This window comes from Phalacrocorax aristotelis, chromosome 19 (genome assembly GCF_949628215.1).
Source record: "Phalacrocorax aristotelis chromosome 19, bGulAri2.1, whole genome shotgun sequence".
Taxonomy (NCBI): domain Eukaryota; kingdom Metazoa; phylum Chordata; class Aves; order Suliformes; family Phalacrocoracidae; genus Phalacrocorax; species Phalacrocorax aristotelis.
In genome coordinates, this window is record NC_134294.1 from 5464194 (window position 1) to 5488594 (window position 24401).

Below are 24401 nucleotides of genomic sequence, written 5' to 3' on the forward strand. Positions count from 1 at the left end.
TGACACAGCCTGTCAGCGGGTCATGCTGCCTATTGTTTAACAGTGAAACAAACTCTGCTGCTCCTCCTCGCGCCCCCCCAGCCCATCCCCATCCACTACTTTATTAGTCACCTGATCAGAGACTTCAAATCCTTGACCCAAATCCTCCGGTGCCCAGCTTTAGGTCTTATCCTGCTCTGGCTGTTCTGTCCACCGTCGACCTGAGAGGGAGGGTATTGGCTGTGCGCTGTGTGATTAGGGAGATGTTGCTGGATGTTTTGAGCTGTGTGCAAGGTGATAAGCGGGAGCGAGGGAGGAGGGGAAGAGCCCTTGATCGGTCTGAGCTGCGAGCTTTCCCTGATCCACATCCCTTCTCTGTTTCTGCTGACTCAGTGACCCTAGTTTTACTGCCTGGGAGTGTCAGAGGCAGTGACCTTGCCTGTCTGCTGAAGGACCTCTGGCACTCAAAGGCCATGCCAGGGCAAGCCAAGACATGCTGAGGAGAAAGTTATTTTGCAGAATTTCTTACCCCAAGACGAGTGTCAGCTCTGCCAGACTCGAAGGTGGTTAATCCTGCGCCTATTTGGTGCTGTGCATGTGGCAGGGAGTCAGAGTGGTCATCTTGTGAGACGTGCTATTTTTTCATCTGGATAGGAAGGTTTCCGTACTGGTAAAGAAGACGCTGAGAGGATTCAGCAGCTATTGGGAATAAACAGATTATTTTAGTCCCAGAAGACTTAATTCAGTGTGGTCGGGGTTCTGAGATAGAGGGTCTCTATTTGCTTCCTGGTGGTCAGAGACGCAGGTCACACATTTTTTTCACTCTGAGCTGCCACTATTAACTGGGAGTACGACAGGGTGACTTTCTGACAGGTTCTGCGCAGGAGGTCAGACGAGGTAGATCTAACGGTCCCTTCTGGGGCTTAAAATCGATGAATCTGTGATTAAACGGCCCACAGAGGCTGGACATTGCAGGTTAAGGGAAAAGGAGTGATACCGGTGGCATTTTCTGTGGGAGCTGCGGTCACGTATTTCTCTTGCGGCAGCACAATGGCCAGCAATCCCCAGGTCGTGCCTGTCTTTCTAGGTCCTTTTAACAAGCCCCAGATTTACCTGCGCGTAGCAGGGAGACAGAAGGTGGATTTTTTTCAAGGACTGGGCTGGAATGTACGCGTTTCTTTGGAAATTGGCTATAAGGTTTTGGTTTGGGTTTTAAAAAAAACACTAACTAAAAAATATGAGAGCCTTTGAGTTGTTATTTTACACCAGTCCTGACATTACATAGTTGTGCTGTTACATAAGGTTGTTTCTCAGAGCTATAATGATGCAACAGTATTTATAGACCAATCTGGGTTTTCCTTTTAATGGCTTCCATAAAAAGCTCATTATTCCCTTCGCACAGTCACTGACTGATTTACATGCTTGTCCTGTCCCTGGGCGTATGCTCCAGTTTGGGTAGCCCTGAGCGACACGCTCACACTGTCTGCTTGTTGCTAAATGACTCTGACAACAGGCTGGCTGTGACACCTTCCTTACACCAGAAAGTTGTCTTTTGGGGAGATGGTGAGGAGAGGGGAGAGGAAGTCGATAGAGAAGGAAAAATCACTTGTTTTTCTGCAGGTTCGGGCAATATTGTCATCTCCGTGTAGCTGCAAACTGTCTGTCATTCCTGGCGTATCGACCTGGCCAGGCAAGGGACTTGGCCTGGCGAGAATGGGTGCATGTGGTGTGTAGAAGGAAGTCACTGCAGAGTAAACAGAGTCTGTGAATCTGTTACCGGAGTCAGGGGTACCATAAAATCTCTGTTCTTTAACCGGACTTGCATCCGGTCAGGCTGAGAATGAGGAAGGTGAAGAAACCCCATGTCTGTTCCTCAGAGTGACATCGGAGCATTTGGCCGGAGGATGCACGGGCACACACCTGCGCTGGTCTCCGCTTACCCTGCCTTAATCAATGTCCTTGCGTCTTTCCCCCTGCAAGCCCTGACATTCCTCCTTTCGCATATTGGATTTTTTTTTCTTTATTGTAGGGAGGGGCAGAGGGTCGGGACAGTTTTATGGCAACTGTATTGATCAGTAAAATTTAATATAATCCCTGCACTTACTGTGTGATCATTAAGGGGATGAAGAGCCAGTGAAACATATTTAAAAAGAAATATTTTTCAGTTTTATTTCCTCCCATGCTACTTTTCTGAGTCTCTCTTCTCTTCCCAACCTGGCATCAATCTCCTGATTCGCATCCCTTCAAAGACAGTCATACATTTTTGACTGGGTTTTCACAGTTTGCCTTTGATTTGATTAAGTATTAGGAAAAGACTTATCCCGTCTGGTCTGGTACTAGATTCATTCACCATTTCCTCAGCTAACTGTCTTGCAGTTTTGGGATCTGTGTAATTTTGTGTCTACTGAGAATATCACTTCCTCTTTTTTTATCTCAGATATATCCAGAACTCCTATTGCTGACGCACCAGGTTGCCTCTTGGTGTCTAATGCCTCCCACTCACACAGTGGCCCTGTGCATCGCCATGCGTATGGAGGACAGCACAAAGTGGTTAACGGACATGCCAGCAAAGTCTGGGCAGGAAATTGGAGCAGAAAAACAACAGCTTGAGTTTCAAACTTGTGCTGAATATCCTAACCACTGGAGCAGCCTTTTTTGGGCACTGCTGAGTGGTGCTGCACCGCAGGTGAAATACCTCCTCTGCAGAGTGACCTGCACTTTTTGTGCCTGGTATCAAGCACTGAAAGGTTGCTGTACGTGATCTTACAGCTCAGAGCATGGGCAGAGCAAACCCTGTCTGCCAGCAGGATGGGCGATCTCTAAGAGATTGGGCTCATTCCGGCTCACCCTGTGAGGAGGATGGGCACGATGTTTAGTGGGGTTACTGTTACTGTTGCCTCCTTATTTTGAAGAGGGCTGCAGCAAACAGGGAGGTAGACAGTATTGAAAATTATTTAAATTTTCACCAAATTTTCTCCTTCCCCTCTCCCTCCCCCTCTTCGCAATCACTCTTTGCAGTCACTTTGAGCAGCGTGTTGCGAGAATCACCAGACCCTGCGGGCGCCTGGCTGCCTCTGCTAGAAGCAGAGACTCTGACACTGATTTATATTTTGGTTAATTGTCTCCATCCATTAGTCTCCTCATCCTTCTCCTTGTTAAAGATGCAGTTGCTGCTAATGTCTGTAAATGAAACACGTTTAAAAGGCATTGCTCCCAGTCTGAATCTGGCTTGGGTTAACAATCGCTGGAAGCTGCCACCTCCCGAGGATCTCAAGGGTGGCATGTCTCAGGTGTCCCACGGGGGCAGGATGGTCCAGGCGTTCATCAGCACCTCTCTGCTTACCCTCACTTGAGGGGCCAAGAGCCAAAGGGGCCAAGAGACCGAGGTGTCTGCCCCATTTGTCTAGTCCCCTCTGTAAGTCACTCCGTGCTGAATGTGCTGGCAGGCTTGGCTCCAGAACGAGGCTGGGAAGACAGCTTTCAGCAGATGCAAGGGACTAGTTTGCAGGGGGTCATTTGAGACTGAGGAGAGGTGACTGGAGTGAGGGTCCAAATGCTGGTCAGCATGAGGACCAGGGGACGAGGTAGGACCAGAAGGGGTCTTGGAGCAATAGCTGCTGGCTTCAGACACTGCCAGTCAGAGGCTTATGGTGCAGATGTTGCTCAAAAAAGATTGTTGTTCCCAGAAGTCAGTCACACAGGATTGCTGCATGTCTGGTTACCACAGCCTCCCTGAAAGGGCTTGCTCCTAATTAATTTATATGTCCCAAGGGACGGCGACACTTAGCAAAGCTGACAGTTCAATGGCAGTCCCTGTGATGGACTTCTCCTTCCTTGAGCACAGGTTGTGGCTCATTAGCTAGACTAGATGACGTTGCTCTTGCAATGTGTGCCAGAAATGATAGTACTGCTGGTTTAGCCATCTTCCTGCCGGCGCTTCTCTGCAGGCTCCACAGATGAGTCAATGGACTGCTGTGGCATCTTGTCCCAGACAGACACCTTCTGCCCGGGTGATGCTTCCACCAGTTGTTGATATGGTTGTCTCTCCCCTTGAGTGCCTTTTCCTGTAAGCGATGCGGCTATCAAATGACCACTGGTGGACCATTATACTGCCATTACAGAAAGTCTCATCAGGACAACCAGCTTTGGGGGACACAGAGGACCAGCTAGTTCCATTAAACATAGACAGTGCGGCAATCAAAGCATTCGTAGAGAACATTAGCAATATTTTTTTTTCCTCCAGTGGTAATTTTTGCAGCCATTAGTTATTAGTACATCTCGCTGCTTTGCAGAGCAGGCTCCTTGTATCAGAGCATTGGGATGTGACAGGGAGTTTTAGACTGTCAGCTCAGATCTGTATCTGAGCTGCACGGTTACCCATGTTGTCCTGCCTGTACTCCCGGAGACCTGCATCAATGTTCATTGGGTTTGGGTGTGAGGTTTTAGGATGAGAAAGACTTTTTTTGTTGTTTCCCAGACCTAGCATGGAACCTGCGGCGTACGCCTCCTACGCTGTGCTCCCCTGCCGTTTTCTTTTGTTGCCAGTGCAGCAGGTCAAGTGTACAGTGTCTTCAGAAATACCCTCCAAGGTGAGGTGGTCATTTTGTTAGAAAGCAGCTTTCATTTCATGCTACATCCAGGTAAAGGAGCCATTTGGACTTGGCCTTTAAAGCTTTGTGGTTGCTGCTTGCAGCATGCCTGGCCTGAGCTGTGGTGCACTGGTGAGCTGCTCAGTTGCCTGCGGCTTAGACGAAACCCTTATCACAGCTTTCCTGCGTTCCTGGTAAATGGATCTGTTGCTCCTGTGCTCTCTCCTCATTAGGATTTGAAAATTGCCCAAGCCATAGTAATATGCAGCCACTTCTCCGACTGTTGCTTTTGGCAGCAGGACAGAGCCTCGTGGCAGAATGGGAATCCTGTTGGATGGAAAAGCAGCTTGCAAAAGCCTAGGACACACTTTTCGGTGGATAAATGGGCAAGGCAAAGGCAGGACAGATAGATGGCATATTTGGTGGGATGGTTGCTTCTCCGATGCCATGTGGAGCACAATAATAAACACGCAGTTATGTATCACCACTGCCAGCTTTACTCCATGTTACAGTGTCTTGCTTACAAGGCCAGGTTCATGACAAGGCTACAGTCGGCCTTCAGGGAAGTCTAGAGTGCTCTTAGGTAGCTGCTGCCTTTCGCTTACTTCTTGGTAGGAGGGATGTCTTTGTGATGATGGGATCTCATTCCTTCATCAGCCATCATCACACACTTCCTTGCCACATGAGTTCCTCATCTTTCTTTAACATTTTACTCCTCTCCACAGCTGCTGAGTATGATGTTGCAAAAACAGGACGATGGATTCAAATAGAGAATGAGCAACAGCACATAGGCTGTGATTGAAAGCAACGACAGGAGTTTATCTTTACTAGACATGTTTAGATTCACTGTTCAGATATAGGACCGGGCAAATTTTAGCATTCTGGATTGAAGTTAAATGTGTTTTGGATTTGAAGTTCAGACTCAAAAATCTTGTAGTGCTGCAAGTTCTTTTCTAAAACTTTGCCTACCCAAATAGCAGAAATACCTGAAAAACACGTCTTGTGATCAGAGCTTTGATCATCCTGAGCCAGATATCAGAAAAAAGGTCTTAGGAGACTATCAGTAACACTGAGTCAGTTCCCAGTTTGAAAGCAAATCTGGATGTGCCCAACCAGCCACCTGCCTTCTGGAATCCCTGGCAGTGAGTACTCTGCTTTCCACCCTTCGTTTTACCACAAGAGCAAAACTTGCTGCTATGAGATGGAAGTGGCCAGACAGTCATGCCTCAGAACATGTTCCTCTGCTGCTTGGAAACATACCTGTACTACTGCAGGTCCCCAAACCATTAATTACCAAAACCCATGCAAACTGAATGTTGCCATGGCAACCCGCAGCCCTACAGAAGGCTATTTGTCTCCTCCTTGACCTTTCGAGAGATCTGTATCTTGCTCAAGCCCCCTTCTCTAATCCGGTTTTTAAAATATAATAGTATGCTACTGGAAGGGATCAGACCTTTAATCTGATTGTGCGTGCATGTGTCAGTGCATGTATGGGGGAGTGCCTGCATTAACAGGCACCCAGCAGCGGCTCAGAGGCAAGACAAAGGAAAAGCAGAGTGTGACTGCCCTGCTGGGGCTGCAAGTGAGCACCTGGGTGGAATTACTGGCTTCAGTACACAGATGGGGGAATCCTCGACGCGGGAAGGACCAGCCGTCTCCCATCCCCTAGTGCAGGCTCCATCCCACTGAGGTCACGCAAGAGCTGTGCTCCTGCTGATGCGGACTTCAGAGGGGGTGCTGTCACACCCGTTTCAGTTCCCCTTCCAGTGAGCCTAGTCCCTGCCTTCAGTTGCGCTGATGGCTGTGCCAGACCAAGCAACCAGGTTTTAGGCACTACTACAGGTTATGGTGCGTGTTCCGGATCTTGACCTGAGGTCCTGCAAGCTGGATATTCTTTTCCTGCTGTATTCCCTCTGAGGGAAGGATCTTTAATCCTGCGTTGCCTCTGCCTGCTTGGAGGCCTGAGCCCAGGACTTTGCTGCCTGTTTCCTATATGGCAGGATTACTGGGAGCAAGTTAGGTGGTGTGAAAACCCAGAGGAACAAATAGCCTTTTCCCCGAGAGACCTGCTGTCTTTCGAAAACACTGTCCTGTATTGCGAACAAGTTGAACACAACCTGGGCTGAGGGAGAGGGTCTCGTTTCTGTGCTGTGCCGCTTGTTCAGGTTGCGTTTTGCACTGCTCAGCTCCGTGCATCGAGAGCCAGCTCCTAGCTGTGCCTGCAAGGTGGGCTTTGCTGGGTGCTGGACTGGACCTCTTCTCCGGGAAGCGGGCACAGGAGCCTGGAGCCAGCAGTTAGGAGGGAAGGATGAGGAATGGGACTGAGGGTCTGGGGTCCAGTTAGTCAAAGGGAATTGAAACGCGGAGCAGAGGGCCAGCGCTGGCCGCCCCGGGACTGCCCTGCGCAGGTGTGGGCACTAAGCGAGCCCAGGTGCTCCCTGTTCCGCAGAGCTGAGGTGTTCGCTGGGTAACTGGGCTGCTCCGCTGAGGGGAGTGTGTCGTGCAGGGCGCAGTTTGCCTTCAGAAGAAGGTAAGTGGTTAGCTGAGTTTTTCAGGTAGCTGTTTTTGTGGAGGAGTGTGTTAGCTGTTTCTAGGATTTTATGGCAAGTGGATGAGGCAGGTCTGAGGCAGATGTTTGCTTGCTTTGTGTTGTAGGGCTGATGTCAGTGACTGTGATTTGGCTGAGGTGTTCCCCTCGGGGCTGGGAGTTTGGCCAGGCCGGAGTTATAACTCACGTTTTGCAACTTTTGGTGAATAAACCAAGTAGATCACCCAAAGCCTGTGGCAGTGCTGTGTCTTTTGTCCTCCTTCTGGGCCAAGCATTAGTGGACAATGTGATTTCAGGGTGGAAGTGCAGTTGCAGTGTGAGGTAGCGAGCGTGCAAAAGCAGGGTCATTTCTGACAGTTGCTGGTAGCTGGGCAGACCCCTTCTGCCTGGCTAAGGCATTGAGTAACTGGTGGAGCACCTGAAGAACTGAGCCTCAGTTAAAAGTTAAATTTCCACTGGTTTCATTAAATGGCATTGGGATGAAAGCTGTTGACTTTTGCTCTGTGGAGGTTCAGGAGGAACTCTTGTAAAAATGATGTTTGTTTACTATCTCATGCAGTCACGGGTAGAGTGGAGGTGGCAGAGTTGTGAGCTGCAGAACCAAAGCTGGTGTTTCCTTCCGTTGATCCAACGCGGTGGTAGGAACTCCTCTGTGGTCTAAGCGGAGCCTTGTGCAAGTATGTCCCTTATTAGAGCCCAGGCAATCAGTGGAGTCTGATTGCAGCCGTGGGAGCTGTATTTGCTAGGGCCAGCTTGGCCTACAGTATTTTTTTTTTAAAAATGCTTAAAGTCTTCACCTATACAGAAAGGTATCTCAATTTTTCATATGAAGCTCTGGTTACCATTCACCCTCTTGTCTCATGCTAAGACTGAGCCCCAGCTATAAGCTGCCTCCCATTGTGCCGGGTGTAGAACAAGCCCAGAACAAGAAGGCAGTCTCTGCTTCAAACCTCCCATGCGCTAAGGCAAAAGGAACAACTCCGGGGGACAATTTGATGTGTTAAAAGCTGCCTCAGCCTGTTCGCCTTATCTCTTGTCTTTTTTTCCCTTTGCTCTCAATGTCACCTTGGTGTTTGGTTTGCCTTCTGCAAAGGTATTTCAGCAAAGTCATGTTTTCCCAGGATCCTGCCTAATTGCATGGATAGACTGAGTTGAAGTCAAGGCTTTTAGGGTGTACTTATCAGTCCTGTGGTATCTGCTCATATGCGTAGTTATGAGTTGCTAATGCACCTTTGCATACCACGATGATTTTAATTTTAAGTGTGTGGAAGATCTCCTAAGAACACAAGGTTGTTGGGGAAGAAAAATATAACTTCTGGTGTCGTAACGTCTCCTTCCACATAGATCTCCTGGTTTCCGTTTGCAGTGGATATATCACAGTGTTCTGCACTCTTTGCGTTTTGGAGAATCAAGTCATGTTAAGGAGCTGCTATGCGTTTTTCCAGAGAGGTAGTTGCATTTTAGTGGCGGATAAAACAATTCCTGCTCATAGCTCTCTTAACGTGTTTACATATCAGAGGTGCTTTGGGCTCAATTGGGATGCAAGACACTCTGCAAATGCGAAGATGTAATTATCCCATTTTTCTCTTCCTACTCCCTGCCTCTCTCCCTCTGCACTTCTGGCTCATCTCCTCCGCCCTTTCCTGAGCGTTGTGCTGATGGCAGCGTTTATCTGCATTTGTCCTCTGTCCCTGACATCCAGTTATTGATTGGCATGATTAAAAAGAACTGATAATCACTTCACATTAATCCCATAAATGACTTAAGACACCAAAATATTTGCATAATGCATCTTAAAGGTGGCAGCTAAAAGAGGATAAGACCCAAAACTGCTTGGCACAGGAGAAATGGGCTTCCCACTCACCTGTGGGCTTGCTTAAGTAATCAGCCTTCTGCTTGCATAAGGAGGAATCTGAACTGGTTTAGCGGAGGAAGATGCAATGGGTGCTCAAAGGCTTTGAGATCTGAGCATCCTATCTCATTGCTGAGATTGGGGGTGGGGGGGAGCAGCAGGGAACATGACAGCGGCTGCTGAAATGCGAGTCTGTTTTTGTCTGCTACATCTTGTGAAAATCTGGAGCCAGACGCCTGCTGAAAGTACCTCTGTCTAAAGACTTTCTGTCATAAACTTATCTGATTAGCAGGGAGCTAGACGACAGATTAGCCCCTGCTTCTGCACTAGGGATGGGCTCTCTGGAGCATTTGAGCAGATCTGCTCCTGTTGCTAGTGCTGATAGCCTGTAGGTGGGGATGCAGCAGGTGGGGAGGAGGTAAGGGGGGATAAGAGGGGGATATTTAAAGGAAGATCATAGCTAGGTAATTCTGCAGATAATGCACCCTCCGTTTTGTCCTGCTGGTCCCAGGTGAGGACACTCTCCTCTGCACCAGTGAGTTGGTGGTCATGTGCTGTGTGTCACAGCAGCACAGAGTGGGTGCGCTTGTCATGTGAGTAGAGGTTGGGAGGGAGCTGTGGACGTGGGAGGGAGGGCAATATTTCTAATATGTGTAATTTTTTGTCAGTGTCTCTGGTTCTTCTGGCTGTCATTTTCCATTTACAAAGAGGAGAGGAAGAAAAATAGCCACATTTAGCTTGGGGCAAGCACCTTGTGCTAGAAGGATGGGTGATTTAACATATACTGCAAACAAACAAAAGGGAGACATTCCAGCATTTCCATTTAGTATCATGTATATGTTTTAGGTTGTTTTTCCTCTTCAGTGTTTGTGTGTCATTTATTCAGAAATACCTTGCAAGTGGATAGCGGTTTGCAAGCAAAAGCATTTGCCAGATGAACTGCAGTATCTGCTACAGCGAATGTCTTTTTGTGCTTGTGTTCTCCCTCTCCACAGAAGGGAAAAAGAAAAGAAAAAAAGACTAAACTAGCTTGCTTACCAGCAGTCTGATGCAGGGACAACAGGCAAAATAATGCTGAACTGCTCTAATGCGTTGTCTTGTCCCAGAAGGAAGAGAGCATCGTTTCAGGATCTGCTAGAGTGAAGAGTTGAAAATGAGTTTTGTAAATAAATCGGTACCCTCAGCTCTGACTATTGCTGATGTCCAGGTTCATGGTGGGTTTCTCTCTAGAAAGAAAAACTATCATTCAAGTAAATAAAGTTGTCTTGTGTTCCAACAGTGATGGAATGGAAAACTTACTTTTTTTAGGAATAGAAGGGTGGCAACTGATAGAAAACTATCAGTTATTTCAGTTCAAGTTTCCTATTAATTCTGAAATAGATCTGCCAACTCGTACGCTTTCAGTTTTTCCATCTGAGATGTAAGTTCTGGCCCACGCAAGTTATATCTGGCAAAACTGAAATCAGGAGCTCTGGCAGCTGCGGAGTCCTTTATGGGAAATGAGAGTTCTGTTTGGGAAGTGCTTTGCACTTAGTCTCCACTCTCCAAAACTAGAGGAGGTTACCTAGGAACCTGATGGATAGGAGGGGGAGAACCTTTCTTGAAATACAGCTATGTCAGGGGCAAACAAAAGAATCTTGCGTGCGCACACACATTCGCTCATACACACAAAAATCAATTATGTGGTGGCAAATAGGATTTCCTTAACTTGGTGCTTTTCTGCTCTGTTGCAGCCGTGATAACGACCTTTCCACTATCATCTCGAACCTGCATCAGAGCCGTCAACTCGTTATGCCAGAGACCCAGAGCCGCTGTGAATTCAAGAGAAACAGCATCGAGGTTGGCTTAGGAGCAGCAGGTAAGCAGCTGGAGCAGGTCCTGCTGGTTTGGATTTGTTGACTTCCCTCCCCTCTCTTTTGCTCCCTCCTTTGTTCATTTTTTCAGCAGCTCTTTTTTCTGTGGCTGTTTGTGTTACACTTTGGAGCGAGCTATGTGAAAGCTTTTAATATTCTGGCTAAAAATTAGCATGGAAAGGATTTCGTGGTGATGTTAAAGTCCTTTTGAGATCTCAGCCCTGTGTTATTCTCAAATCTAGTGGTCTGTGTTAAACTACTGGCAAAGGAGCTTGCGCCAGCAAAGAAGTGAAATGTCCCCGGGGTTAGTGTCAAGTGAAGCAGAAAGGCCTTGCAGAGAGCATGGCTTGATTTGTAATTTCATTAATCAGAGGTTCCCCGTGCTGCCTCTGTGCCTGCCAACTCCTTTGTGAGCATAATTGTTTGGTTTTGTAGTGCTACCTCGCTTTTTTGGGGAAGTTCGCCTGGTTTCAACTTAACATGGTGAAAACAGAAATGCTCCTCTTGGATCCTGCGCCATGCCTCTCTGGATGTCGGCGCCGAGCTATGGGCAAGGGTGCTTTGTGGTAGATACGCATCAGTCAACAAGTGAGGCACTGGTGATAAACTGGAGATCTGTTTGCTGTTTGCAGAATCTACGATATGCTTTTGATTATAAATACAAGTTGAAAAACTGGGAATTATGCTATTTTTTTTATTTTGAGTGATCCCTGTCCTTCCAAATCAGAATTGGCTGTCTGTGTATGCTCATGCAGGCCTTTCATGAAAATCTGTATGTTTGTGGTTTCATTCTTATTTCCTTGTAAGTCATTCTATTGACTGTGTAACTTAACCCTGGATCTGAAGGGAACACCACATCTAGAACATTTCGGGAATGTCTTTGGAGGATATTCAGTATCATGACGGGTACCCGGTTCACCTTTTGCATGAGGCTTGGCCCCTTTCCAGAAAGGTTCCTCCCGCCTGCAGTGAAAATTGTACTGGTGTGACTGCTTTTGTGGTAAGGTGTTCAGTCCCATATATGTGTTGTGAACTGGGGGGTTTGTCCTATGTCTGTAAGCCACAAACAGCTCCCAGTCGTTGCTTTCACAGCTGAATCTCCATATTCTCTTCATTAACCAATCTCTGCAGCCCCTTTTCCTACACGGCCCTAAAAGCCGAACTGGATGGAGAGATACGTTTTTCTGTATGACCTTGCTTGAGTCTATACGTCTCAGCTGGCCCTGTATGTTAAAATAGTTTTTAATATTGTTTGCTTTACAGAGGAACTGCTGAGCTTGATCAGCATTGCTGAAATTCTTTGAGATCTGTAGCATTCCAGAAACGCAAAGGGTCATTTTCATTCCCATCAGTGTTAAGCAGGAGAAAAGATTAGATGTAGAAATCCTAATGCATATGTGTTATAATTTATGTTTGAGGTTCTCTGATTAGCTTAACTATGAGAAACAGTAAGAAATATAAAATGTAGGCACTGCACACATGTCGTAGCAGTGAGAACAGCAGTGCTTGGCTCTGACCTCAGTGAAAGTCTGAGCAATGAAAAAGAGGGCTCATTCACACAAGAGGCCACCAAGCAAGTGACAGAGCTTTTCAGGATGTGATAGATTTGGTGTGTCTAACAAGAGTTGACCAGCAAAAGAGTAGGTGGGGGATGGTGGGGAGATGAGGTATCTAAAGGGAGAGAGGGCATTGTCGCATCTCCGCAGGGACAGTTTCACTCTGATTTTTCCCCACTATCTGGAGCTGGCTCACTCTACATGCTTGTTTGATTAAGGGAAGACTTGTTTGCCAAAGCCTATGCAGAACCTGCCAGTTCTGACTTCAGAGCGTGTGCTGAACTAGTACCTATGTCACCACCTCCCGGGCATGGAAGTCAAGGGAACAGAAACAAAATGTGCTGGGATTTGTAGCTGATGCTGATTTTTGGGTTTATGTCTTGGTTCTCTTTGTTTTTACTGGCAAGGGTGGAAGGGGAGAATGCTATAACTAATTGCTACATATATAATTTTAAGAGAGTTAGTGTTGGGTTAGTCTGAAAGACTGGCTGTTTAAACCACTTACAACAATGAGGGAAAAAGAAACGTGCCCCCAGTTGTCTGCTGTTTGCATTGTATGGCTTTGAGAACAGTACTGTCTCTTTGGGTTATGAGAATGTCGCCCTCAAAATGGCATTTAGAGGTGGACAATGTTGGGTAAATTATGTTAATGCCAGTATGTTTGAAGACTCCCTCGTCACTCATGATATAAGCTGCAGAGCTCCCAAACTAAGTTGGAATCTGCTGCTAAAATGTTTTCTGTTGCTGGTTTAGCATTTATGGTTTGAAGGTAGGCATCCAGTAGAGACTGACCGCTCCAGAGGCTGCTCTGCAGCTCAGACTGCAAATTCTACGTGTGCAGGATGAGGGGTGAGCACATACTGCTAAAACAGGATACAGAGGTGTACGTGGTTTCTTGGCTATGGCTGAGGCTAAGCAGAGGACTGAGAACAAGGATAGGATGAGTGGAAGAGCTATGCTTAATGCAGGGCTCATGGGGTTAAGAGGAGGGTTGAAGTTGGCAGGGTTGGTTGGCAATTAATTCTGCGATGGAGTGCCTTGATTTGTAGTTAAAACCAGGATTAGAGGCAGTGCTATAGTTTTGAACAGCATGGACTGGCAAATTAAAAGTATTGCTGGATCGCTGATGGTCTTTGAAATGCCGAAGGGGGCTGAAACTAATGGAAAACCATGGCATGTAGTTAGTTCTAGGGCTTTTATGAGTTCTAGGAGATAGGTGTGACTAGAGGGATCAAGCTAGATCTGGACTGACGTTCAGGTCAAAAGGGGCTGAAGAGACCGATGCGTTGCTGGAACATATAAGGCCTTGGGTTGGAAGAGCAGCACTGATACTAGTATCCTTGGAAGGCTTATGGACAATTTTTAAGTGAAAGCAGGTTGCTTTATGGCAATGGCGATGGCTATATTTGGGAACAAAGAGACTGAAGAGCTGAGTTTGGGACAGCAGAAGCTGAAAGACCTAGAAAATAACTGGGTCCTGAAAGACTCAAATAGGGTTTGGCCCTGACTAGACAAGGATTTATTAACCCGCCTCAGTGGGTGTAATAACCCACAGTGGTGGGTGCTAGTCGTTTGGAACAATAATCCTAGAGGAGGTGCCATCTTAGGGCTTGGGATAGCTGGGACAAAAGAAGTCACTGTATTTTGGATCTTGTGAGGCCCAAAGAGCTAGGAGGAGTCTGGAGTCATCAAAAAGAAATGGCTGTGCTATCTGTTGCGTCACTTAGATGTGATCAAGACCAGTGTAATGATCATGACATGTTGATAAGTTTCGCATCTACAGAAATCTGGGCTAGCAAATCTGAGAACTACAGTCTGAGTGCTTTGAAAATGCACTTATAAAAAACGGGAAGGCTGTTATTGCTAGTCTACAGTGACAAAGGGGAAAGGGAGGTAGTTATGCTGCCAGCAAATAAAGTTTCATCAGAAATGTTGGACAAGATGCATAATGCCTTCCACCAGTTTTTGAGTACAGCATAGAGGTGCATGAGTCAACCAAGGCACAGAAGGGCAAATTTGCCCAAGATTATAAGGCAAATGATGACTGAACAACAGAGCTCCGTTTCCTGTCTTGTCCTCCCTGTCTGCTGGACCAATATGTTGTTGTTCCACTGCAAGAATATGGAATAGATGTGGATTATAGCCTACTTCTAGAGATTCAGCATATGAGGGATTTGGGGGTGGTGTGGTGTTCCCCTCTGCTAGTGTGTGTATTGAAGCAAGACATTTAGATAAGAATAGCTGACAGCTTAACTCACGTTTGAACTGTCCTTTGATACCGGACCTTTAAAGGAAATAAAGAATACCAACAGCAAAAATCTACAAAAAAAAGCAAAAATCAGCTCCAGCCTGTGCTTCTCAGTAAGACGTCTGGAGACCCGGAACTGGCAGGAGTAACTGAGGCTTTTGCAACGACAGCAGAAGTAGGTGGCCGGGAGGCGTGTACTGATAAAATCTAATTGCCCTATCGATTGGCTTAGGAGCCACCGTCAGCTGCGGTAATGATTGAGATATTCTTATGTGTTTGATGCATGTTAGCTGTATCTCACTGCTCTGGGCCCACTGGGGACCGTAAGGTATTACAGAGATCTCTTAATCATGGAGCAAACTTGTGTGTGTTGGGCCTGCTCCCTGGCACTACAGATTTATTACAATTACCACTGATGCCCTTGGATTTCCTTAGGTCCCCGGGGGTCCTGGGTTTCGGGAAGAGCTGCCCTGTTGGTAACTCTGAGTTCTTAACTGGCTGAGGAAATCAGTCTCACTGGTTTAGGATTTTACCCATCTGCACCCTTTTACGCTATTCTTCCTTCTCCTCTGGATTGGCCGATGACGGTATCACGTCCTCAGACTTTTAAGAATAGGAAACTTCTGCCGCTTCTGCTTTCTCTGCCTCTCTTTGGGAGTGGAGGTGCTTCTGCTTGCAAAATGGAGAGCGCTGGTTTCTGTAGTCCTTGGATAATGCCTGTTCACCTATGGTTGTGCAAATTTGAAGCGTGGAAGTGTTCACTGTAAATTCTTGTGGAGGATCAGAGAATGTAGTGTAAAGGAAGGGCACTTGCCTCTCTGCCAGCTCTGTTGCTCTTAATTGATGAAAATGATATCCTGCTTCTGTTCTGAAGGTATGTTGTGTCTACACTGGGTTTATACCCAGCTGCTAGGTTTAATCTCCTACTTCTATGGCCAGTGTTGGACCTTTATTTTTAAACCGGGAACAAGCTAATCCAGCTGCTGAGAGGTAAGGTTGGCTCTTGGGCAGAGAGATGAGCTACTTCACCTAAGTGCTGACAGTCTGCAGGACTGCACCTGGGTAGATCATATGTAGAGCCTACCTGGAAATATAGGCTCTGGTGATGCCCAGGGCTCCCAGGCCAGTTTACCTAGGAGATGTGAGTGCTCTTTCCTCTCTTGAACCTGCGGACTTGATTTTTCTGCTGTGTCTTTCCCTTCTGGTGGTGTTCTGCAGTGGAAAATACTGGAGAATGTTTTCCTTGGTGCTAATTAAATTGCAGTCACGATGGGGATATAATATGCCAAATGGAGGAAGAAAGGAAAAGTACGTATAATGGGGTCTGTACTTCCTTAGGAGCATACAGAGGCAGCCTGCACTGGTGAGATTCAGTAAGAGGCTTAACAACATCTGCAAAGGTAGAGAAGTATGCTCAGATGCCTCAGGGGGAGCGTGCATGTGGGAGGGGAGGGCAGGCGATGAGCCTAATGAGAATATAAAAGTCGTTTCCAAATGGATCAGATAAAGGCAGCAGACAGGGTACAGCACTGGCACTACAGAGGGGCTTACCTTGAGAGCGGATGATGGCACAAGGCGCTTTTAATCTTAATTGAGAGAGAGACACACACACACAAGGATGAGCAGAGCCAGGGCTGCTTGACAAAGGCACAGTAGCAAAGCTGATGGTTTGCACATCAAACATGGATTTAGAGCCCCTTTAAGCAGCTAGCGGTGTGTCTGTAAACAAGTCCAATCCCCTCTATCCAGTTTGGCTAATGCAGTCTGCCCGGGCATGCATGGGGTGGGGGAGGACGGAGGAGGCCTTGTGGCGCTCCACAGGGAAAGTAGGGGTGCCTTCTCCCTTCTGTGCATGCGCTTTGCACGCTGCTTTAGGATTTGGACAAGCATTTTGCAGTAGAGTCCTTGTCCCAAGGCCCTAAAAAGTTTCTGCCCTGCAAAAGTCCTGTTAATTTCTCCTCTTTCTCTCCTCAAATACCCTGGGCTTTGTTGTGCCAGATTTCCTGACTTTCCAGTTGCAGTAGGACTGTTTGCGTGGATAGAAGGGGAGGGATCAGGCTCGCTGATGCTAGAGGAAGGTGGGTAGATCTTCCCTCTTTTCCTTCTGCCCCTTGTGATTAAAGGGAGTTGGCTTCATGTCTGAATAATGTCTGAGAGAGGGCACTTAGTGGAGACATGGCAGAATATCCAGTCTTGCTCCAAACAGCAAGCAATTTGCTATGGTTCTACATTTAATATTTGGGACTGTGCATGGATTAAAGACCCCTTCCCCTCCTTTGGCTGTGGCGTGGGGAGCAGCAGAAGGCCAGCTTTCCAATGTCGCAGAGCTCTCGGGGAGCTTGGTGTTTTTCTAGGTGTTGTTGGTCAATGGGACAGAGGTGAAAAACCCTGAGAGCCTTGGCCTCAGAGCAGTGGTGTCCTCAGTGACCAGTATAGTTGCATGTTAACCTGCAATGATTCCTGTGGAAATCCCACGTGATAGGGAGAACATGACATCTGTGTCCCTTGAGGAGTCCCGCTCCATTGGAGGCCATGTGTACTTGAAGCTTTTGCGGTCCTGGAAAAGCAGAGTTCACCTACACATCTCAAAAACATCACAAAAGAGCCCTTTTCTCTCTGTGAGGTTATTTGTTCTTCTGTATTAACGCCCCTGTCTCATCTTTCCACTTGATGCTTTGTTGACTAACCAAGGGAGAAGGAGAAATTTCAGGAGTAAACGGTAAACAGATTCACATTTAAAAATTGGTATTGGAATTTTTATTGACGAGGCAGTGCTTGTAGCTCATACACACGTGGATCTGTGGCTGATCAAGCTAGTTGTCTCACTTTCTTTGGGCCTGTCCCTGGACTCTGTGTGCCTGCCGTGGAGGGCTTCCCAATAACTTCATTTGGCTTTGCACTGAGTCCTAGAGCTCTCATCTGCTAAGGAGGAGTTAATATTAGGGGTGAAAAAGAATTGGGATCAGGGATGTTATGGCTAATGGCTAGAGACAGAATCACAGGGAACAACTGTTTCCTGAGCGTGTGGTAATGAGCTAGGATGCAGACATGTTTTCATTTACAAAGCCAAACAGCAACAAAAAAAGCAGAAGCCTTTATTGAACTGCTGCCTTAAATTGAGCAGAAAATCAGCACCAAATGGGCATCTAATAGTTGAAAGCCCAGCCACCTTTATTTATGTGTTTTACCATGAAGGACAGTTGTTTACCTAGGCAACATGAGGGTCCAGGCTCTGTCAGTGCCATTCCTCCTCTTGGCTTGGATCTGGAGGACCGTCCTTTCTTTGTGCTCTGTTTAAATTCTTTTTTATTTCTTCTGAAGCCTTGAGGAAGTGGGAGGTAACCAGCATCCTTTTGTAATACAACCGGTGGTCTTGGGAGGTGAAGGAAAAATGGGAAAGCCCAACATGGAAGCACTTCCTTTCGCTGTCCCCTGCAACTGCACTTGCAGCGTAGGCTAGCGCGTGGGATTTTGCTGGCGTGAGCGTTTAAGGTTTTATTCTTGGCTTTGTCACTGCAGGAGGAGAAGCAGCCAAGGCAGTTTAGTGCCCTGTTTTTGGAGTTCAATAAACCTTGCTCTTGGCAGGGATTTGCAGTCTGCTCCTGGCAGGACAGTTCTTGTAGGATGGCTCTGCAGACACCTTTGGGAAGGTCAGTGGTGTGTTTCAAGGTGTATCTCCCTCGCTTGTAGGAAAGGAGCACCACAGCTGGACAGGGCTCACGTGGCAGCTTAAGTAGCTTGGCCTCCTCTGTGCCTGGCATGAAAAGGGCAGACTGGCCATAGTCAGCACCATGAGTCTGTCACTCTCTGGCAGCTGGGTCAGCCACCAAACTCATGCCCAGTGCGTGTTGCGGCTTTGGAACTGAAATAAACACCGGCTCTTTCTTCCTTTCCTTGCAGCTCTAGGAAGAGCAAGATTATCCTGCTTCCAAAAATAACCTCTTCCCCGCCCCCTGCTTCCACCTCCTTTCCCAGGTGCCTTTCAGGCAGCTAGTAAAGAGCTGAAAACAAATCATTGGTGCGGTGACATCTCACTGATGTTATATATAGAAATCCAGTACAGATTGTAATGTGGCACTTGGCTTGTCCACTCTTGCTTGCTGCTGGGTGGAAGTGCAGGGAGAGGAGGCAGTGAGTCGCTACTCCTGACCCTGCCACAAGTCAAGTAGATACTTCAGAGCCAGGGTTTTGATGTTGTTCCTGCGCCAGTGCGTGTGTTTATCTCTGTGTGATCAGGTTTGGATGCTGTGGATTTAGTCTTGAAAAGCCTAGGCTTCTGCTCTTGCTGCACAGCAGGGGTAACGCTGTCGCCCCACAAGCTCCCCATAGCTGTGTGTCTGGAAAGCTTGTGTTGTGATTACGTGCCCAGGTAGCAGGCGTTGAACTGCTGCTCTGCTCCTCGTTTCTTTCAAGCAATCAGCGGAGTGCTGTATGGCTCAGCTCCGGGAGGTCTCTGGTGAAAGCGAGGGAGAAGTCCTGCTGAAGAGAAAGGGGTGCAGGGCTGTGTGTGGGAGAGATGTGTTGGAGACGACACATGAAAATGTTGACCCAGCCTTTTGGACTGATAGACTTGAGAGAAGTCCACCAGGAAAACAGGCCTGACCACAATGAGCACTGTGCATTTAGAGCCCCCAGGCAGGCAAACCTGCCAGGGCAGTGTGTGACCATCGCTGCCTTTCCCTGAAGCCCTGCCAGCTCAGTCGCTGCCTTACAGCACTGCTCCAACACATGTACTGTTTGGCGAAAGCGGTCTCAGCTGAATGGCAAAGAAGACGATAACCGTTACTATAATTTGTGAAAGGTCATGCATTGGTTTTCTTTCTTCTCTTGCTGTCCCTGCTTATACAGGTAGGCCCAGGTTTCCCCACAGAGGCACAGTAAAGACCCTCCTTTCCCTCTGCTAAGCATGTCTGATGACTTTCTACAGTTATTAGCCTCTTCAGTGCAAATCAAGGAGATGGGTGGGGACTCTCAAGGGTTAAGTTGCATGTGTGTCACCGTGGGGAACAGACTCGTAAATTAAACTGGAATCTGTCCTAATGATGCCCTCTTCCCAGATGCAAGACCGTGGTTTCAGACCCAGTCAGGGGGGTCAGCAGCGCTGCATGCTTTACAGCAGCCATGAACGGGCTTGGGAGGAGCTGTCCTAGCATGGAGGGCTGGGCGCTGGAAAGATTTTATTAACAATTTGCTGTGAGCAGGAAGAGGGTCAACTGCCCATTTCATTAATTGTTCAGCTCTGCACAATCTTTTTGTTCCTAGTTCCTTTTCTTCTCTACGCTCTTCTTCCCTTTCCTGCTCTTTTCCCTCCTCCTTGCATTTCTTCAGTTCTCAGACCCTTTTTTCCCTCCTTCCTGTTCCATTCTTAATTCTCATCTCACATATGCGCCCTTCCTTTCCATTCTCTTCCTCTCTTTAGTTCCCTTGTCCTCCTCCCTGTTCTCCCTTCCCCACCCTCCCTTCATCTCCAAGCTCCTCGGGAAGAAGACAATTTGAAGGCTTTCCGCTCTGCTCTCAGCTGAGAGGCTCCTTCCCTCAAGCCAATCAATGGCAGCCTTTCAGCCCCAGTGGGGCTTGGCAAACATTAGATCAATAAGTTATTAGCACCATTCTGTCAGCTGTAATGTGGAGATTGATCGGGGCCGGGGCTCCTGCATGCTGCCTGGCACTTCCCCAGCCTGATAAAGATGACAGATTAAGGGAATAAGAAAAAGGAATTAAGGAGTCTGGCTGTCAAAGCTGTCACGGGCTGGAGGAGCGCTGTTTTTTTCAGGGGCTGAATGAGTGCAATCGGACATTTAAATGGTGCTAAGGGTACAGCACCACCAGCAGCTCCGTTGGAAATCACTATCTTCAGAGTTCACTCTTCTAAAGAAATGCTGGGAGGCTTGTAGAAGGAGCAGCCAGAGGAGGTGGAGCAGCTGTCCTGGGTGTCGGAGGGAATACCGTGTTGCTGGCACAGACCACTCGCAGAAGATGCAGCACCTCGGAGCCCGCAGGGAAGCAAGTGCTGTCCCTGCCGCATTGCCTTACCCGCTTTTGGCATGGTTGGGTGTTGTGTGGCATTCCCCAGGACTGAGGGAGGTATCTCTGTCAGAGGAGCGGTGCCAGTTTTCATAGCTTTTTGTCACAGATACATAAACTGAGGTCAAACAACCTTTGCCCAAGAGGTTTGTGGTCCCTCAAGGAAAACTTGATCCTTACTGGAACCGTGCTTAAGTCTACTGGTGTAACAAGCTTCCCGTTTCTCCCGTCTTACCCAGCAGAAGATGCTCCTTTCTAGAGCTACAAAGCGAGTCTCCAGAAGGCTTGGACTTCCAGCCCACCCTCCCAGCCTCATTCTTTAAATCTTTTCTGGAAGAGAGTGGGGATTCACAAGTTTGCAATTGCTAAAAAGCTTCCCTGCAGCATATAAAATTAATTCAGATCTCTCTCTTAAGTGCAGTATATCCTTTCCATGAGTGTTTTTCATACTATGAATATTTACTACCTTTCTATAGCTTGGTGCATGCTGTAAAAAATGAATTTTGTAACTATCTGGGAGACAAGGGGATGTTGGTACACCGTCTGTAATAAACAGCCTTATTACAGAAGACAGGAGGATGTTTCACTCCTTGGAAACTGAAATACTGGACAGTCCTTTTAGGAGCTTAGCTCCAGCTAGGCAAATCGAGTGAGCACAAGGAGGTGGGAAGTAGCAGGATACTGTTCGCATGGTAGGAGGAAAGGCAGATGGCCTTTCTTCTTCTCAGCTTAGAGCTGAGAAAGGGGATGCAGGCTCCTTCTCAAGCCTAGGAAAGGATGATCGGTATGTTATGCATTGGGAATCCTTCTACTGAGCTGCTGTCTTGTTGCGTGCTCCCCCAACTTTCATATGTGCTGCGGTTAAGTCATGTTTAGGAAGGGTTTAGTGACACTAGGCCTACCTTTGTGGTGCTAATTTCTGTGTAATGCATTGAGACCGGTGAGTGATGGTCACTGACTTGCCTACTGGAGTCCTCCTTTGCTATCAAGAGGAGTGCCTGCACAACCAGTCAGCCAAAGCTAAGTTCTCTCAAAGCGAGCAGGAAAGAGAAAAACCTTTGGTTACTCGATATTACATCCTCCTTTCTTTGTATTATGAGACCATTCCTCCCTCCCCTTTGTTTCCTGTTTTTCTTGCTGTTTCCAAGAGCTGCTTGTCACAGGGAACTTGAAGCGTGGTGCTTAGGGAACGTTTGCAGGTACCTTGGTCTAGGCTAGGGACAGTCCTGAGCCAGGGGCGCCCAGCTTGCTCTGCTGTTTGTGCTGTTAAGACTGGTACAGCAGCTAGCAAAAGGATGCTTCCTGTCCTGGAGAGTTTGCCATCTAAATCTAAATGACAACCAACAAACAGCTATAAATGCGGAGACATAAAGCAACAACAAGGTAACTCAGAGCAATAGCTAAGGTTTGAAGCCTGCTGCTTGCCACATCCCTAAAGCCATTCAGCTGACCTGCTGGGAGAAGGATGCTACCTTTATCTTGCAGCTGGTTCAACATTGCCTTTGCAGAGATCCCGTGGTACTTCCCCCTTCCTTGCTAGAAGTAACCCTGCCCCACGAGCTGGCATGCACTTGTATTATTCTAGGATCCCAAGTCCCAGAAACCCACTGCTTCCCTTCCCCCAGCTTCCCCAATAATTTTTCTTCCATTCTCATTGCCCTCAGTTAAATTATGGCCCGTTATTCCCATGACCTTGTGCTTCGCTCTCCCTTTGTTCCATTGATTCCTGCTGGCAAGGGATGGGGCCGATGTGCAGCCAGATTCCACGCCGCTGTGCGCAGCCTACTGCGTGGCCCCTCGTACGCCAGCCTTTGTTGAGAGCAGCTCTGGGCCTGCTGGGACTCAGCAAGCTGGTGCAGCTTCTTACAAAGGCACAAGCCCATCGCTGGGGAAGTAAGTCTCCAGGGTCCCTGCAAACCTGTCACATTCAGCACGGGAACAGACTGAGCAGCAGGGCTGGAGCACCAGAGTTTGAGCAGAGCAGCTCCTCTGGTGGTGGCTTGTTTGTGCCAAAGGAAAGGGGAGAGCTGAATAAACTGAGATGCTGCCAAGACATTTCAGAGTGGTCAGTGGGAATTGTCATCTCCAGGGCTTAAGTTTGATGGGGGAATTAAGAGCAAGGGAGGATGTTTTCCTCCTCTTAAAATAACGTGAAAGGAGGTGAAAAAAGGACTCTTCTTGTTAGATGTCGGCTATCTGAGCTTGAATGATTTCCCATGTAAGTTGGCTCAGTTCTCTGTTTATTCAGGACTTCTGGGTCCAAGAAGCTTTCAGAGCAAAACCAATGATATGGATAAGGAGCGTGAGATAGGTCTTGATCGCTTCCCACTGTGTCCGTAGCCATAACACAGTGCAGAGAAACTTGGTGCAATCCCTTGGCCGCAACTGGGACACGCTCTGTAGTCCGCCCGTTTAACATACTGCGAGGGCAAACGTTTTGCGACCACCTCATTTGTTCATTTCCCTTCTCCAGGTGAACCCTCGTGCTCAGTCGCTGGGACGTGGGCTCAGTGCTCACCCTGCCATTGATGCAGTGTGCGTCTTTGCATCTTCTCTGCTGCAGATTCCCTTGTAAAGAGTGGAGATAAAGTCCCTCCGTCTTTGGGGAAACCTAGAGATAGGTGAACATGACTGTTAAGTGACCCAGCTCCGCTGAGTGCCAGGAGGCTGAGGGTTAGCGGCAGTGCAGAAGTACAAAGCCTTGTTACTTCGAGGCGACGTTTCCACCCATGGTCTCTAATCAGTGTGTCTCAAGTCCAAAGAGGACTGTGATTAAAGAAAGCCCACATTGCCCGGGCTTCTACACAAGCTTATTTTATGGTGCCGTACCCACATCCTTTCTCTCTGTGGTTGCAAAGCCATCGGGCGATGCTTCTGTATGCGGACCAAAGTGCTGTCCTCCACCAGCTGACCTACTTTGCTGGCCTGGCTCTATTCATGGTCCACTGTAGAAGTGCAGCAGGTGAGTGCCAGACTTTCTCTTCCCATGACAGAAGGGGGGAAAAAAATCCACTTTGATTTCTAGGTGTTTGGGGAAAATATTTGACTTTGTTTCCAAAAACGTCCCTGGATCACTTTCTGTACTGCCTTGTCAGGCTAGCAGGAGCCTTGAACGTAACGCAGCATCTGAGGGCCTGTGTGGGCGGGGGCTGTGTGGTCAGGGCTGTGTTGCGCCCGTGGCAGTGGTGATCGGTATGCTTGGGGTTTCTTCTAGCACTCCTTACTTGTATTATTGCTGGCTTCACTTCATAACATTACAGTTCTACTGATAATGTCTTTCATTTTCAGCTTTAATATTAAAAAACTGCCCTGATTTGGCTTCCTTTCAACTGAAATGCTTTGTAGAAGGCAGAAGAGGAGGCAGAAGCAGGGCTTCAGGGAATGAAAAGAAAAGGGGGAAAAAAAAAGCTCCCCACAACCATCCCCCCCCCGTTGTCTGTCTAAGGTGGAGCGTTGCCTTTTGCAGGTGCACGGGCTGAGCAAACAGCTACCTTTTGGCTTTCTGGTCAATGAGTAGCAGTGCGCTCTAAATGCACAGCGTGTCCCTGTGAGGGTGGTGAGCCATCCAGAAGCTACGCTGCCAACTCATTTGCAAAACATATTTGGTTTTGCTGCTGCTGCAAAGTCAGGGGGAGATGGACTATGGATGGTCCCAACCCAATGCCTTCAACGACTGTCCTGGTTCTTTGTGTGTGAGTGCAAAGGATGGTCAGATGGTTGGCGTGTGACATAAAGGGATGAATTTAGGTCCT

General features: G+C 47.7%; 1 protein-coding gene across 10 annotated transcripts in view; it reads left to right on the plus strand.

Annotated features, from left to right (window-relative positions):
- SAMD11 (sterile alpha motif domain containing 11) overlaps positions 1–24401 on the plus strand; it is a 188869-nt gene that overhangs the window by 121780 nt on the left and 42688 nt on the right. For all 10 annotated transcript variants that reach the window (XM_075113790.1, XM_075113797.1, XM_075113796.1 and 7 more), the window contains one exon: positions 10702–10826. In XM_075113790.1, coding sequence (XP_074969891.1) covers positions 10702–10826 — 125 coding nt within the window. The remainder of the gene's footprint in view (positions 1–10701; positions 10827–24401) is intronic.